This window comes from Vicugna pacos, chromosome 2, assembly GCF_048564905.1.
Source record: "Vicugna pacos chromosome 2, VicPac4, whole genome shotgun sequence".
NCBI classification, from domain to species: Eukaryota; Metazoa; Chordata; class Mammalia; order Artiodactyla; family Camelidae; genus Vicugna; species Vicugna pacos.
Window position 1 is genome coordinate 83,723,636 of NC_132988.1, and position 17,624 is coordinate 83,741,259.

The window sequence follows — 17,624 nt, forward strand, 5'->3', positions numbered from 1 at the left end:
TGCTGGCTGACGGCCAGGTACAATCCTCAGTTCCTTTCCAGGTGGATCTTTCCATCAGAGCAAGTATGCAAGAAAATCTAGGGAGAGAAAAATCCAGCAAGTCAGTCTTTGGTAACCTAATCAGAGAGGTGATGTCTTATCACTTTTGTCTACTCTGTTCATTAGAAGCAAATCACTAGTGTAGGGTAGACCCTTAATCCAATCCCCATTACTATACTAAAGGGGAGGGATTATACAAGGTTGTGAATACTCAGAGGTAGGAATGATTATGAACCAGAAAGTGCCTATAACAGGTATTTTTGATCTGTCGAAAAATAAGTGGAAGGAAAGAATCAAGAATCTATATAAAAAGTGAAATAAAATAGGCAGCATACTAGGGGACAGTATGGGGGGATATCATTCAGTCATTCAACGAACCTTATTAAGTACCTCCCATGCACAGTGAGCGAAACTATCAACAAAATGGAAAGGAACCCCTACTGAATAGGAGAAGATACTTGCAAGTGATATATCCAGTAAGGGGTTAATATATCCAAAATATGTAAAGGATTCGTACTACTCAATAACAAAAAACTGAACAATCTGATGAAAAAATGGGCAGAGGACCTGAATAGACATTTTCCCAAAGAAGGCATATGGATGGCCAGCAGACACATGAAAATATACTCATCATCTCTCTGATCATCTAATCATCAGGGAAATGCAAATCAAAACCACAGCAAGGAATCACCTGATACCTGTCAGAATGGCTGTTTTCAAAAAGACAACAGATAACAAATGTTGGTAAAGATGTGGAGAAAAGGGAACCCTTATGCACTGTTGATGGAATTGTAAGTTGGTGCAGTCACTATGAAAAACAATATGGAGGTTCTTCAAAAATTAAAAATAGCACAGTCTATAAATTCTACTTCTATATATTTACCTGAAGAAAACAAAAACACTAAGTCAAAAAGATTTATGCAACCCTGTGTTCATTGCAGGATTATGACCAAGATATAGAAGCAACCTAAGTGTCCATCAGTAGATGAATGGATAAAGATGTGGTGTGTATGTGTGTGTATGTATATACATACACACAATGAAATACTACTCAGCCATTAAAAAAGAATGAAATCTTGCTATTTGCAACAACATGCATGGGTCTTGAGGGCATTATGCTAAGTGAAATAAATCAGAGAAAGATAAATTATCTCACTTACCTGTGGAATTAAAAAAACAAATGAACAAACAAAACAAAACAGACTCACAGATACAGAGAACAGACTGGTAGTTGCCAGAGGGAGGGGGTTGTGGGGTGGGACAGAATAGGTAAAGGGATTAAGACTTCGAGTTATAAAGTAAATGAGTCACAGGGATGTAATATGTAGCATAAGGAGTATGGTCAGTTATGCTGTAATAACTTTGTATGGGGACAGATGATTACTAGACTTAATGGTAATCACTTTGTAATGTATTTAAATGTTGAATCACTATATTGTACACCTGAAACTAACAATACTGTACATCAGCAATACTTTAGTTAAAAAGTGCCTTTCCAGGAAGTGCTGGATATGGCTCTAGATGCTGAGAATACAGCAGTGAATAACACAAACAAGTTCTCTGCTCTCATGGGCCCACATGAAAGGCTTTTTCCAAAGAGGCCTTGTCTGCTTAGAGGAAGAAGATCTAGTATGTTTTAGTAAAAAGAAATTTTCTGAGAAAAGTGCTTAAATCTAGGATTCCTTGAAATAAGGGTCATTATAGAAACCAAGGTCATATGTATAGACGTTGTTCCTCCTTACTTTCTCTTTTTCCCTCATACCGGTGTCCAGTGCTAGGAAATTCATCTAGCCCTACTTCCCAAATATACTCCAACTATGTCTACTTTCTCACCACGTTTACTGTTACCACCATAGTCTTCCTGGAGTTTAGGGAAGAAGTACACTTGAGATACATTTTTCAGAACTTCAGTGTATGAATGGTTTTAAAGTCATGAATCTAAATTGATCACCAAGAGAATGAGTATAGAGAGAAGATAACCAAGGACTAGGCACCAGGGCACTCCAACATGAAGAGGACAAGGAGACCCAATCACAGGAGACTGAGGGGAAATAGCCAGTGAGGTAGGAATAAAACTAGGAAATTCAGTTGTCCTAGAAGCCAAGAAAAGAAGATGTGTCAGTGAGAAGTGGACAATCAGCTTTGTCAGATCCTGCAAGGTTAAATTAGATGAGCACTGAGAATTGAGCAGAGTCCAACAACATGTATTCATTTATCCATAAGAACAGACCAGGAGGAATAGTAATATGAGGGAAAGCCTGATTAGAGTGGGTTTAGAAGATAATTTTCTGGGACAAGGGGAATTAGAGTGATTTGCTTTTTAAGGTGGGAGAAATAATAGCCTGCTTGTATACTGATGAGAATGGTCTGATGGAGAAAAATTGGTGACAGAGAAAGCAGGAGAAATGCTAGAGCAATTTTCTTGAGTAGGTGAGAGAAGATGGACTCTAGTCCACAAGTGGACAGATTAGGCTTAGCAAGGTAGAGGAGCAGATGATTCAGCTGTAGAAGGGATTGGCAAACTCTGGCCCTTAGGCCGAATCTGGCCATCTGCCTTGTTTCGTAACACCCACAAGCTGCAAGTATGTTTTTTTACGCATTTTTAAGTATTGAAAAAAGTCGAAAGAAAATGTTTTGTGACACATGAAAACTGTATCATCAAATTCCACAGCCACACTCATTTATATGTTGCATATGGCTGCTTTTGTACTACAGCAGTTGGCCTGCAAAGCCTAAAATACTGACCCTCTGACCCTTACAGAAAAGGGTGGTGATCCTTGATCTGTAGTAACATAAAGAAAGGTGGAACATGTGAGTACATATGCTGGTAGGAAGGCTGGTGTAATAGTGGGAGCTGTGGCAATACTCTACTGTGAAATGTGAAGCAGAGTCAGAGATTTGAGAAGAGGGAGGAGTGTTAAATAGTTTTCTACGAGAGTAAGAAGGTGAATGGACAAAGAAATTTTAGTCTGTTTGGCAGGAAGGATTAAGGTCTCATTGAGGTTCTTGGCTATAAAGAAAGAACAGTCACCATGTTGTGTTTCTTCAGCCATGTTAGCTGTGCAGGAACAGATGTGGACTAGGTTAAAAAAAATTGGGGTTAACCAGCATTGAGATTTTTCCCATGGAAGTGTGGTGAAGGGAGATAGAAACAGGGGAGTTGATGGTATACTCAAGAGTGTGGTTGTAATGGTTAACCATGATTTTAGGTTGGGTAAAGAGGGGAGAGAAGACATAAGTGAGAGAGTGATTGTGAAAATGTGGTAGAATCAGTGTATGAATTTGATTCCTATAGGTACCTCATGTAAGTGGAGTCCTACAGTATTTGTCTGTATGTGACAGGTTTATTTCATTTGGCATAACGTCTTCAAGTTTCATTTATGTTACAGCGTGTGTCAGAATTTCCTCTTAAGGGCTGAATAATATCCCACTGTATGTATATACCACATTTTGTTTATCCATTCATTCGTTAATGGACACTTAAGTTGCATCCATCTTTTGGCTGTTGTGAAAATGCTGCTATGAACATGGCTGTACAAATATCTGAATCCCTGCTTTTAATTCTTTTGAGAATACACCCAGAAATGGAATTTCTGGATCATATGGTAATTCTATATTTAATTTTGTGAGGAACTGTTAAGACGCTATTTTTTCATAGTAGCTGTGCTAATTTTACATTCTCGCCAGCACTGCACAAGGGTTCCAGTTTCTCCATGTCCTTGCCAATGCTGATTATTTTCTGGGTTTTTTTTTTTCCTTCTTTTTTTTAATAACAGCCATCTAGATGAATGTGAAGTGTTATTTCTTGGTTTTGATTTGCATTTCCCTATTTATTAGTGACATTAAACATCTTCTTGTGTGTTTATTGGCTGCTTATGTATCTTCTCTGCAGAAATGTCTATGCAGGACCTTCCCATTTTTTAATTCGATTGGGTTTTTTTTTTTTAACTCCTAGCTGTTGAGTGGTAGGAGTCTTTGTATATACTGGATATTAATTCTTTGCCTAATAAATGATTTACAAATGTTTTCTCCCATTCCATGGTGCCTTTCCACTCTGTAGTGTCCTTTGATGCACTTTTGTTGCCTGTGCTTTTTAGTGTCGTATCTAAGAAATCATTGCCCAATCCAGTGTCATAAAGCTTTTCCCCTTTTTTTCTAAAAGTTTTATTTCTTATGTTTAGGTATTTGATCTATTTTGATTTAATTTTTCTATATGATATGAGAGTCCAGCTTCATTCTTTTACATCTTTTGTTTCTTTAAATAGAGAATAAAGCCACAACTTTCTGGCTATAAAAAATAAGTTTTCATTCCTTTTCCTAATACTACACAAGTACCTTTGTCTTGTTTCGGGTAAAAACTGACTTTGGGGAGGAGGAATTAACAAGCAATATTGCTAATTTGGAATCTCCGAACTGAACCCAAGAAAACATTTATTTTACTCTTGTCTCCTTAGAGCCAAGATTCTGGGTCTGATAATCGTATAAATACAGTCAGTCTCAAGGAAGCATTGGAAAGATTTGATCACAGCCCAACTCCTTCTGCTTCCTCCCGGAGTTCAAGAAAATCATCTCACACGGCAGTCTCAGACCCTTCCTGTGAGTACCCTAACTTGAAAGTAGGCTTCCTTTAAAGAAAGTGCTTCTAAATAGTTTGTGTTACTGGTATCAGCATTTTTATCAAATGCAGCTTTCAAATAATAAGTGTTTACATTTCTGAAATACATCCCAGTGAGCAGGAGGTACATTGCTCACATTTAGCAAAGAATTAGAGTTTATAAAGAAGCCTATAAAATACATAGGTAGCAATGTTGGTATAGTTTTTAATCATTCCTCAAAAAGAAGGCAAAACTGTTACAGCAACAGTTCCTTGGTTCTTTAAGTTCACAGAAGTTTTTTGTGTATGTATCTTGTCTTTGTGAGACTTGCATAGTTGTCGTTAAATTGGTAACCTTTAACATTTTTTAAAAAGAGCTTAGCATTTTTATTCTGCAGAGTATTAAAACTATATGTAATAAGGGAAAGGGGGGTTGTTTGAATTACTCAGCATTGTGGGTAGAACATCAAAGAGGTTAAACATACAAGTTCTGAGGTCTTAGGAAAAAAATTTTTCCCTATTATAGCTACTTCACTGTTTTTAATAAGTTATCTTACTGTGGCAAGAATACTTAAAATGAGATCTACTCTTTAAAAATATTAAGCTTACAATACATTATTGCCGACTACAGGCACAGTGCTGTACTGCAGATCTCTAGAGCTTACTCATTGTGCTGAGACTTTTTGCTCAGTGATTAATAATTCCCCCACCCTTGCTAGTTACCATTCTGTTCTTTGATTCAGTGAATCTGACTGTTTCAGATACCTCATGTAATGGAGTCATACAGTACCTGTCTTTCTGTCATTGGCTTATTTCACTTAGCATGATGTCTTCAAGGTTCATCTGTGTTTCATATTGCAGAGTTTCCTTCCTTTTTTAAGTTGAATAGTGTTTCATTGTATGTATACACCACATTTTGTTAATTTATTCATCTGTCGAAGACATTCAGATCATTTCCATATCTTAGCCATTGTGAATAGTACTTCAGTGAACGTTAGAATGTTAATATCTCTTCAAGATGCTCATTTCGATTCTTTTGGATAAATACCCAGAAGTGGGATTGCTGGGTCATATATAGTAGTTCTGTTTTGAATTTTTTGAGAAACCTCCATTCTGTTTTCCATTGGCTGCACGATTTCCCATCCCACCAATGATGTGCAAGGGTTCTAACTTCTCTACATTCCTGCCAACACTGGCCTTTTGATTTTTTGGTAATAGCCATCCTGACAGGTAGGGGTGATATCTTATCGTGGTTTTGATTTGCATTTCCCTGATGATTAGTGACGTTGAGTATTATTTCATATACTGGTTGGCCATCTGTATGTCTTGTATCTATTCAAGTCCTTAGGCCATTTTTTAATTGAGTTATTGGTTTTTTTTTGCTATCGAGTTGTAGGAATAGTAACCATTTTTATACTTAAAGTTTTCCTATTTCGAATATTTTCTTTGTCCTTAAAAAAGAAATAATTAAAATGAATTATCTTACTGTCATAGATTTCATTTTTACTAAATAATTTAGAAAAATAAAAATCATTTTTATTCATTGAAATGCATTTTGAGATTAACTTTTGAAAATTATGTTTTATAAAGTACTAATGGTCTTCCGGTTTTGTTGATTACCCTCAGCAACACCAACAAAGATCCCGACAGATACTAGCACTCCTCCCAGACCGCATTTACCAGCTCATGAAAAGATGACTCAAAGGAGGTCATCATTTAGTAGTCAGGTAAGCTCTTTAGTTGGTACTCTTCTGAATAAAGATCTGTTAAAAGGGGAGAGAAATCATCTAGATCTTCATAAATTCATTTATTTATTGTCCCTTTCTATAAAGTTCAAAACAGTTGACCATCTATAACACTTAAAGATCTTAATTTTTGTGTGAAGTGGTTGTCAAACATATCAGTCCTTTTGATTATTTTTCAAGTAAAGTGTTGGTTTTTTTTTTAATTATGGAAAGCTGGTAATTTAGAGCCATTTTATATCTAATCTCAAATACCAGTCACCTTCAGTACAGTCCAGTCAGCTTTTATTGAGAGCCCATGCAAGGTAATGTGGTAGGTGCTTTGGAAGACAGAAAGAAACATATGGCATAGGCATTTATAGATTAGAGTGGGGGACATGCCTGTACTCAGCTAAAAAAAAAAAGAAAAAAATGAGGCAAATTGTAATTCAGTTATAAAGATACCCGGGGTGATATTTCTGGTGGAAGTACTCATGTATGGAAACAATTGTCACTCTAGTGTTATTTTTTATTTTGCCTCTAGTCTATAAATTCCCAGTCTGTTGGTCAATCATTAACACAGCCAGTGATGTCTCAAGCTGCAAATTTACCAGTTCCACAAGGCATGTCCCAGGTATTTTTTGTTTCTTTGTTTCAGTTGAGTATTTTAAAATTATAAATTGTATTTAATCTAATAAAGATTTTGAAAAATATATACTTGTAGATGAAATACATCTCAACTGTGGGCATTTAAAATATCTTGGGATAGTTTTGATTGTTGATGATGTTGGGGTACCATTGGCCCCTTAACAGGCAAGGGCCAAGGGGGATAATTGTCTTTTAGGATGCACAACAGTTTTGCACAACAAAGGATTATCCTGCTTAACCCCTTTTGAGAAACACTATAGACAGAAAGATATTAAAGATGAAATATGGCTCTTCACTTTGTTCTTCCTTTGGATATTAGAAGAGTTGAGTAATTTTATTCATATATTGATTCATTTGTTCATATATAAGACATTTATTGAGTTTCTTGTGTTAGATACTGCAAGTGCAGGCAGTACAGATAAATCTATATTAAAAGACTTGGTTGCATCTAGAGGGAATGACAGATAACTACAATGCAATGTTACATAGTCTGTGCTCAGTGTGTAAAGGCTAATAGTGAGCATGTTAGATGGACTTTCCATGCAGCCTGAGGAACTGAAGGAGGACCTTCCGGAAGAACTGTTGCTTGGGCTGTGTCCCAAAGGAGGCCTAAATACAGAAACCAGCATGACAAAGGAGGGGTATCACAAAAGTGACACTTCTGATTTTAATTTCACGCAACTTGTAATTTATGACTGTACTCATTCAGTGCTTCAAACACATTAAAAATACTAAGTTGTGGTAAAAATAATCCAAAATTTTCTGGTTTGGGCTTTAAAGATAACAGTATCTTAATTTCAAAAAATGATCGTTAACAGTAGATAGAAACAGTATTTTTCTAAAAATACATGTTATTTAAATTATACATATATAATTATAGCTATTATAAATTATGACACTTGTACAAATATATTGACAATACTATAAATTACCTAAATGTCATAATCTTGACTTCTAACAACATATGATCTTGTTAGGTATTTAAAATAGCACTGTAATATTAGTGACTGGAGTTGCAATAGTTTTTATTAGCAGTGAGTCCTCAAATGCTTTTTATTCTGAAGATTAACAGAATTTTTATGTAAATATTTGACATATTTTCAATATAATTAGTTCATTACTCTGAAGATACTGAATAAGCATTTCTTAACATTATAAAGGAATATTTTAATGAAATAAATATCTACTACTATGTCAGAAATGTTAATAAGTTTTAAGATCTCATATTTCATTCAGTGATAAAGCCAAACACTTTGCCTCTCAGTTCTGTGATTTTATTTCGTATTATTTTGCCTTCTGTGTTTGTTATTTTTCTGTATGTACTTAATAGAAATCCTTTAAGTGGTAATGATGTAGTATTTCCCAAAAAGTATAAATAACTTTAGTTGGCATAAAATATATTTGTATGACATAAATATAACATTTTGAATGATAAAAAATAATGTAAGGCATGATAAGGTAAAGGCACTAAAATCAAGATACTAAATTTGTAAGATTTCTGCACACCTACTGTAATCTGTTGTATGATATGATCTGGTTATTGGCAGTTTCAGAAGTCAGAGTTGTATACTTTGGGAAGTAATGTTCAGTATTCTCAATACAAACTTCTGAGGATAGAGTGAAAAAGCTTTTGGGGGGCATTTTTCACTTTCAGATGCATTTACTATTTTAAGATTAAGACAGATTTCCAATTAAGTTTCTCTTTCTGCTCTTATCCTGTATCCTGTGTGGAATAGTCATGGAAATAATTAAATGGGCCTGTATAGACTTAAGCGGTAAATTATCAAATATGGCTAAGTTTCAAGCAGGAGTAAATAGAAGCTGCTTGTAATTCAGATAAAACATAGAGAAATAAGTAAAATTGAAAACCTTATTTACGTTGAAAGTAGAATAACTGTGCTTTTATTCACTCCCTATTTACAAGTGCTTAGTCTTTTAAAAGCCTAGGTTTTGTACTTGTCTGAGAACAGTTGCAGTGAAAATATGGGTAAAAATGTTATGGTTGGTTATCCGTCAGACTTACGTGACTTTCTAATGACATGCACAAAGAAGGATATTCTAGGGATTCTAGAATTTGATGTGAATAACTAGATATGAGCTACTTTTTCCTTTGTTAAAGGGTAGAAATGAAGTAAAGTAACTTACTTTAGCGAGTGGTAGTGCCACAATATGAGCTCAGGGCTTCTAATGCCAGTGTAATTTATTCATTCTGTGATCAGTCAAGGTTCAGTCAGAAGTTACAAGCCAAACCAGAAATTGTAACAGCGATAATACAGAAAATTATTAACTGGTAACAGGGATTAACTTAAGACAATTCTAAAGAATACAGGGAGAACAGTTGTAGAGAGCAGCCACTAACCGTAAGTGAGAGAGAGAGAGAGTACCTGGGGATGGAACAACTCAGAAGACACCTCCAACTAACTCCTGCCCCTCCAGGCCAGGCTAAGACTCAAATTCCATTGGGACAGGTATGGCTGTAGCCGCTGGATGGTAGACAGATTCACTGAGGTGCCACACCTAGAGCTGAAGAACATGAAGCCACCCGCTGGGGTATCAGTAAAATTTGCTGGGCAGCTGCCCACTGGGGTGCCAGTGAGACTTGCTGGAAAGCCACCTGCTGGAGTGCTGATGACACACATTCTTACTAGGATGCTACCCACTGGCATCAGAGCAAGAAGTAAAAGCACCAGAACCCAGAACCCAGACAGATAAGCACCTCCGTCTGCAGTATTTCCCTCCAGCAGCATCTACTGACGTGATTGTGCCTACTGACAAAGGAGGAATATTAATAGGCTCCAGCTCCAGCTCCAGCTCCAGTATCACAAAGTTGAGCAAAGATGGGTGAATTAGGAACTGAGAGGCAGTACATATAAAACTGGTGTAGCATTCTTAGCTCGTGATATGCTGCTTACATTTCACATTATACAGTTATGAGGAGAAGTGATTTTAAAGTATGTTACACTTTTTCTGTCCATGATACTTCAGTTTCAGTTCTCAGCTCAGTTAGGAGCCATGCAGCATCTGAAAGACCAATTGGAACAACGGACTCGGATGATAGAGGCAAATATTCATCGGCAACAAGAAGAACTAAGAAAAATTCAAGAACAACTTCAAATGGTCCATGGTCAAGGGCTGCAGGTCAGTTATTATTATATTTGAATACAAACAAAGCCTGCTATTCACATTTTGGTTTCTTAAGAAAATGACTTAATTAAAAATGAGATGCAAGAGATACGTGTCATCAATTTAGTTCAGTAAAATACTCATTGGTTACCTATTCAGTATGATTGCTTTTACAGTCTGTAAAAGACAATTCATTCCTAAGAGTGTTGCAATCAATATCATTGTTTCTCCAGATTGGAGTCATCCTTTAGCAGTCTAATATTTAGTAAGCTTAAATCCGTAATATCAAAATAATACTTTATGTGGACTTCTAGGTTCATGCAGCAGGTACAGAATTTATAATCATCAGTTATTTTTAAAATAACACACCAGTAGGTATGATTCAGATTAGTCTTATTGGGTCAGCAAATATAGGGCCACTGTAAAGATACGTCTGTTTGAGAAGATGAGGATTTTGGTAACGGGAAACTTTAAGTGAAAACTACTTGTGTCTAATGCCATGTATTATAAATATGAGTGATGCCAAGCTGCCAGTCCACTGACTTTGAGTAGCACCACGTTAGGGTAATGCTGGCTGATGTAATAATCTCCAACATGTAAAATGTCAAACAAGTGGAAGTTTTGAAATTTAAACACTTTTTCTGACAATTGGAAACATGGTAAGGGTTAGGATGATTAATCGGAAGAATAAATATGAAGTACCACATTTTATGCAGTAATTATTTATTGCTTGTTCTTTCAGAATGACTTGTTACTTGCTTTTTAATCTTAATTTGTAGCTGTTTTTGCTTTTTTTTAAAAAAATGCTTTCATTCTTTTTATTTACGAAGCTCATTTTAATATAATCTTTATTTTTCAAGATGTTTTTACAACAATCAGCCCCTGGTTTGAATTTTGGTTCTGTTCAACTTTCTTCTGGAAATTCATCTAACATCCAGCAACTTGCACCTATAAATATGCAAGGTCAGGTGGTTCAAACTAATCAGATTCAAAGTGGAATGAATACTGGACACATTGGCACAACTCAGCATCTGATACAGCAGCAGACTTTACAGAGTACATCAAGTCAGGTAACATGATCCAGTGCAGTGGGCTTTGGAGTGTTCAGTGACTGAAATGTATGGTGCTGCTTAAACAAAAATAAAGCTGTTATCTTGAACAATGCCGTATTTAAAACTTTAATAGTAGTAATCAGAGACTGTAGAAGTGAGAGTGCTTATTAAAATATTTTGTGCAAAGTTGTTCTTAAATTGTTGAATGTTAAATGCTTTCAATATTTCGACATTTAAAATTTTTTGCTGTTTGCTTAAAATGAACATACAGGCTACTTCTGTATGTTAAAAGAGTTTGACTTGCAAAACAGGCTAACCAGGAAATGTGTTACCATATGTGAAGAATATATTGTTAGGATGTGATTTAATTAACATTCCAGGAAATTTTAGTAATTGGTGTGCATCTGTGAGTATAAATCCAAAGACTTCAAATGAAATATATAAAAATGTCTAATGTCAGTCACTCACTTTGAAGAATTTTTGAAATTCTTCATGTATATTTTATATCATCCCTGTCAAGATCATGCTCCTTTTCTAAAGTCCTATCTTCCAGCAAGATACTGAAGACTAATTTCATTCTCAGTCATTCCTTTGTAGTTAGCTTTCTCCCAGAATAATGTGTCCTGCCATTTCTTTCTCTGTCACGTCAACTATTGACAGAATGTTGAATAGTAGGAGCATACTTCTTGAATACATTTTTTCCAGGTAATCTGTCTGTGAAATCTTCTCTTTTCTAGCAGAGTCAACAGAATGTACTGAGTGGGCACAGTCAACAAACATCTCTTCCCAGTCAGACACAGAGCACTCTTACAGCCCCACTGTATAACACTATGGTGATTTCGCAGCCAGCAGCTGGAAGCATGGTCCAGATTCCATCTAGTATGCCACAGAACAGCGCCCAGAGTGCTGCAGTAACTACGTTCACTCAGGACAGACAGATAAGGTAGTTGTCGTATTTCTTAGTCATTTCAAAGATATAAATAGATTGATTAAAAAACAGTACTTTGATTTTTTAAGACATCATTTTAATTTGTTGCCTACTCTTGAATCTGAAATAGAAATACAGAATGTGTCCATTGTTTAAGGACTTTATAATGAAAAGAGTAACAAGAAATTTTATTTCCTGTCTAAAAATGTACCAACAAATATTGTAGAATCCAAATTTGCAGCACACTGTTATACAAGTTTTACAGAAGGCTTTGTCTGAATCAGTAAAACTTGCTTCAGTACAGATGCTGATGAGTTTTCAGTGTCGTGACAATGGTCAGGGTGTATAACCACCATACTTGTTATAGAGTAAGTATAGCTCACCTTTTGAATTGGTTAAGACTGTACTAAGTGTTGAGAAAATATTATCTCATTTAATTCTTATTTAAAAAATGTATTAAGATCTTTTATTTCTCAGATAAGAAAAAAGTGAGTTTTTAATAGTTTAGTCAAGGACCAATAGCTAGTTAAGAGGGTCAGGGAGGGAATCTGAACTCAAGGCTGGGTGTCTCATTTCAAAGCTGAAATTCTTAGATATATACTACACTAAACTGTGGGCCATTCTTTTGAAAAACTGCCACCTATAAGCTTATTTTAGTGGGAAATCCAAATAGTGAACTTAGAAACAAATATTTTAAAGAAATGCCCTTTTCAAATATTAAAAAGGTGTCTTTCAACAACTGTAGGATTTTTATAGTCTTAAAAGTTCATTTTTAAATACATTTTATTTTTTATGTTTTTGCGTACAATATAAGTAGGCTGCTGCTATAATAAAATCTTGCTGTTGTATTAGACCATGTAATAGATTTTATTAAAATCCTATTAGTAATTTCCAGAGAGTAAGGAAGCTGCAGGATCACAGAAGGACTGAGAGCAGGGAGAAACTCACTGCTTCTCTTTGGAACTCAGTTCCTTCAAGTTAAAAAGTCTAATTTTCAGCTCTGACTTCTTAAAGGAAGTATTATGAATGTGCTCCATAAAAACGTAGAGGGCTGGTTTTAAAGCCTGAGGAAAAAAATCCATTAATGTAGAATGTTGACATGCATTTTAGAGGACACAATTTAGCAATTATTTGTAGGCATCTGTTTTTTAAGAGGGGGAAAAAACATATTTTAGCAAACCTCCGAGTGCCTACTTAGATGAGCATGGCACATTCCTTGTTCCAGGAGAAAGATCAGACTAGTAAAAGCCAAAGAGAGGTAAACAAATCAGTATTATTTGATGTGATAAATACTAAGTCTTTAGAAAGGAAGAAGTAAGCAGTTTTATGGGATGAGGCAAGCAGGTGAAGAGAGGAGTGTGGTCAGGGGAAGTTTCACAGAGGAAATACTGGCCTGAGTCTTTAAAGAGCTTGGCTTTGGGTGTGCATGTGGCGGAGAGTCCAGGGAGGGTGTTCTAGGCAGAGGGAGCAGTATATTCAAAGTTCTCACAGAAGTGAGAGGTAAGGCAAAATAGGTTGCAGAATGTCTTTTGGTGCCAGAAATGAATGAAGTACTCTCATTACAGTTTACCAGTGGGCATTTGGGCAATTCAGACATTAATCTCTTTCCAGATTACAAAGAAATTAGTACTTAGCACTTCTGTGACTAAGCCATATTGTAAATGTTACTTATTTCTTTGGGCTTTCTTTATATGTGCATTTTTTATTCTTTTATATAGATTTTTGCATTAAATAATACATTTGGCCCTGAAGTATATAAAAATACAGTATTTTATTTTCAAAATTTGGCATGGATTCAAAATAGATTTGTGGAACATATAAATAATAAAGTATATGCCTGTGCTCAGTCTAATACAGTTAGGTACGTTTAAACAGTTTGTAATTGTAGTTGTGTCATGCTAAGTCTACAGTAATGTCGTATCTCAATTTTCTCACTGTAATGGCCAATGTTGGAAACTAACTTTGTCTCACAGAAATGGCAGATAGAATTAATATTATTCCCTGAAGAGGCATCATTTTTTTGTTGTTCTTTTATTAAAGAATATGGAAGAAGAAAGGTGGGTGAGAGGCAGTATTAGTGAATTCTAACACAATGTGTACTATGTTGTTAATAAATTTGTAAATTGAGAGTAGTTTTATGTACTGTTAGAATGTCATTTAGTTTTAAATTATGTTTATAAGATACAACTTGCATTGTAAATATCTTCTATAAACCTAGAGTTTTTTTAATTCTGTGACAGCTTTAAGTTTATTTTAATTAGCAATATATCTGACTCCCAAGTATCTAGAAATTTTATAAAAAGAAAAAAGTTGGTATTTTTAACAGGTTTAAAAATTGTTTTATTGTGATGAAGTATACATATTTACAGTGTTAACCATTTTCACATGGCTGTTCATTGGCATAAGTACATTCACACCGTTGTGATGATCACTGCTGTCAATCTCCAGAACTTTTTTCTTCTTCCCAAACTGAAAATCTGTACCCATCAAACAATAACTCCCCCATTTCTCCTCCCCTTAGCTCCTGTAAACCACCATTCTGCTTTCTAAGCACATAAGTCCATGAATTTGACTACTCTAGATACCTCATATAAATGAACTCATACAACGTATGCCTTTTCTGACTGGCTTATTTCACTTGGCGTAATGTCCACAAGGTTCATCCATGTTGTAATGTGTGTCAGAATTTCATTCATGTTTAAGGCTAAATAATATTCCATTGTGTGTATATACCACATTTTATTGACCCATTCATCTTTTGATGGATACCTGTGTTGCATCCATCTTTTGGCTGTTGTGAATGAACATGGGTATACAAATATCTATTTGAGTCCCTGCTTTCAGTTCTTTTGAGTACACACCCAGAAGTGGAATTGCTGGATCATATGGTAGTGTATTTTAAATTCTTTTGAAAAACCACCATTACTGTTTTCCATAGTGGGTGAACTACTTTACATTCCCAGCAGGAGTGCATAAAGATTCTGATTTCTCCACATCCTTGTCAACAGGGCTACTTTCTATTTGTTTGATAATAGCCATCCTAATGGGTGTAAAGTGGTATCACATAGTGTTTTTAATTTGCATTTCCCTAATGATTAGTGATGTTGAGCATCTTTTCATGTGCTTATTGACCATTTGTATATCTTCCTTGAAGAAATGGCATTCAAGACCTGTGGCTGTTTTTAAAATCAGATTGTTTGTTGCTGAGTTGTAAGATTGCTTTATATTTTCTGGTTATTAACCTCTTATCAGATAATATGATTTGCAAATATTTTCTCCCACTCTGTGGGTTGCCCTTCCACTGTGTTGATACTGTCCTTTGATACACAAAATTTTTAATTTTGATGTCTAATTTATCAACTTTTTCTTTTATTGCCTGTGCTTTTAGTGTCATATCTAAGAAATCATTGCCCAGTCCATTGTCATGAAACTTTTCCTTTATGTTTTCTTCTAAAAGTTTCATTATTTTAACGTTTATGTTCAAGTCTTTAGTCCATTTTCAGTTAATTTTTGTATATGGTGTAAAGGTCAAATCTCATTCTTTTGCATGTGAATATCTAAAAAAAAGTTTATATTTTTGTTTGTGATTGTTTCATTTTGCTATATACATTTTTGTTTTACTGGTATCCCAAAGGGGATCTTTAAAAACATTGGGATCTTGAAAAACGTTAAGGGGATCTTAAGAAAACTGGAACTTACAGCTTTTTAAAAACTAAATTGACAGTATCATGGGGATCACCTAAGAGAAATATTCAGCCCACTTCCTTTAATAACGTATACCTTCTGTACTCCTAACTCCCCTTCTCTCTCTTTCCTCTTGACAGATTTTCTCAAGGTCAGCAGCTTGTGACCAAATTAGTAACTGCTCCTGTTGCTTGTGGGGCGGTCATGGTACCCAGTGCTATGCTCATGGGTCAGGTGGTGACTGCCTACCCTACGTTTGCTGCACAGCAGCAGCAGTCACAGAGCTTGTCAGTCACACAGCAGCAGCAGCAGCAGCAGCAGCAACAACAGCAGGGCTCCCAGGAGCAGCAGCTCCCTCCAGTCCAGCAACCATCTCAGGCTCAGCTGACTCAACCACCGCAGCAGTTTTTACAGGTAATTCTCCCCGGGGGGATGCTGTCCCAGGCCCGTTTACTTTTACAAAAATGAAATTAGGGATTAAATGAACAGCTGTGTAAATGATCTGAAGAATCCATAAAAGCTTATTGTACAAGTTAAATTTCTATGAAGACAGAAAGCTTGTGCCATTTGGCTGTTTTTTCTTCCCTTGTTCTGTCTTTGGAAGACTTTTAGCCCTGCCATGGACATACTCAGTTATCTGAACTACTGGGTGAAATAAGTGGCTGCTTCCTGCCCACATCAAGGCAGGTTATGTAGGGCTCTCTTCGGCTGGAGTTTCTGGAATTCACCTTTCTTCTCTTCCTTTCTCTAGCAGCTCAGCAGGATGTGCTCTCTACAGGGCAGAGGTATCAAAACGGATTTTAAAAACAATTAGTATAGATTTCTTGAATATGTGTAAGCACATTTGACTGTCCTTTATGATTGGATTACCGCATTCTGTTGATTCTTATTTTGTGGTTGGCTTTATTCCTTTGATAGTTATGCAAGTTTAAAAAGGTAAAGCTCTAATCTTGTTTTTAGAAACAATGCTCAGTACACATATGTAAACTAAAAAAAAGTGCAGTATATTATATATATATTTACATGCAATATAATGTGTATATGCAAACTGTAATAATTCTACCCAATAAAACTGAAAAAGGGGAAAAATAATTAGTATAGATATTATCATAAGTTATTTTGTTGGATTAAATTTTATAATAACTTTTCAATTGTAAATTAATATCAGAAGAGAAATACTGTGGAGGCACATGTCGTAGTTAAGAAGTTGGACTCCAAAGTCAGTCTGCTCTGAAATTGAGTCACTGCTGCATCCATACTGTGTGACCTTCAGCAGTTTCCTTAATTTGCTGAAATTTAGTTCCCTCATCTACAATATGGAGATGCTAATAATTAATACCTCATGGGTAAAGGGTGCATGTGAATCAGTGAACAGAGTATAAGGCACATAACTAGCTGTCATTTATGACCACTATCTTGCTCAGTGTAATAGACACTCAGATTAACCCAAATGTAGACACAGATCTCATGTAGGTATATCAGACAGGATCTACTTACCTAAAGGATACAGAAGAAGGTCACCTAGATTGGGATCGTCAGCAAGGAAATGAGTAGGACAGATTTCCAGACCTCACTGCCCTCATTGTGGGTACACAGGAGCAGATTATGACATCTGGAAATCCGGTTTTTTTCCCTACTGGTCTGAAACCAGTAGTCTTGAATGTAGGCTAAGCCTAGACTTGTGCTGGATACCATTCCATGTATGCCAGGTACATTATCAGTTTAAAGTTATACAACACATGGTTTGATTAGAAGATTTAGTATTGTACTGTATACCCAGCATAAATACAGAATTACTTTATCACCATTGGTGTTGGTGCAAACATAATTCTTAA

At 35.6% G+C, this 17,624-nt stretch overlaps 1 protein-coding gene across 16 annotated transcripts in view; it reads left to right on the forward strand.

Annotated features, from left to right (window-relative positions):
• CLOCK (clock circadian regulator) overlaps nucleotides 1-17,624 on the forward strand; it is a 138,944-nt gene that overhangs the window by 85,173 nt on the left and 36,147 nt on the right. For 13 of the 16 annotated variants that reach the window (XR_012061539.1, XR_012061547.1, XR_012061551.1 and 10 more), the window contains 7 exons: nucleotides 4,494-4,635; nucleotides 6,260-6,360; nucleotides 6,899-6,988; nucleotides 9,988-10,140; nucleotides 10,986-11,195; nucleotides 11,915-12,120; nucleotides 15,930-16,203. Coding sequence is in view for 2 of the 16 variants with exons in the window: in XM_072943617.1 (XP_072799718.1) it covers nucleotides 4,494-4,635; nucleotides 6,260-6,360; nucleotides 6,899-6,988; nucleotides 9,988-10,140; nucleotides 10,986-11,195; nucleotides 11,915-12,120; nucleotides 15,930-16,203 (1,176 nt within the window). In the remaining 14 variants the exon portion in view is untranslated. The remainder of the gene's footprint in view (nucleotides 1-4,493; nucleotides 4,636-6,259; nucleotides 6,361-6,898; nucleotides 6,989-9,987; nucleotides 10,141-10,985; nucleotides 11,196-11,914; nucleotides 12,121-15,929; nucleotides 16,204-17,624) is intronic. The other 3 variants (XR_012061555.1, XM_031688088.2, XR_012061556.1) reach the window with 2 other exon arrangements.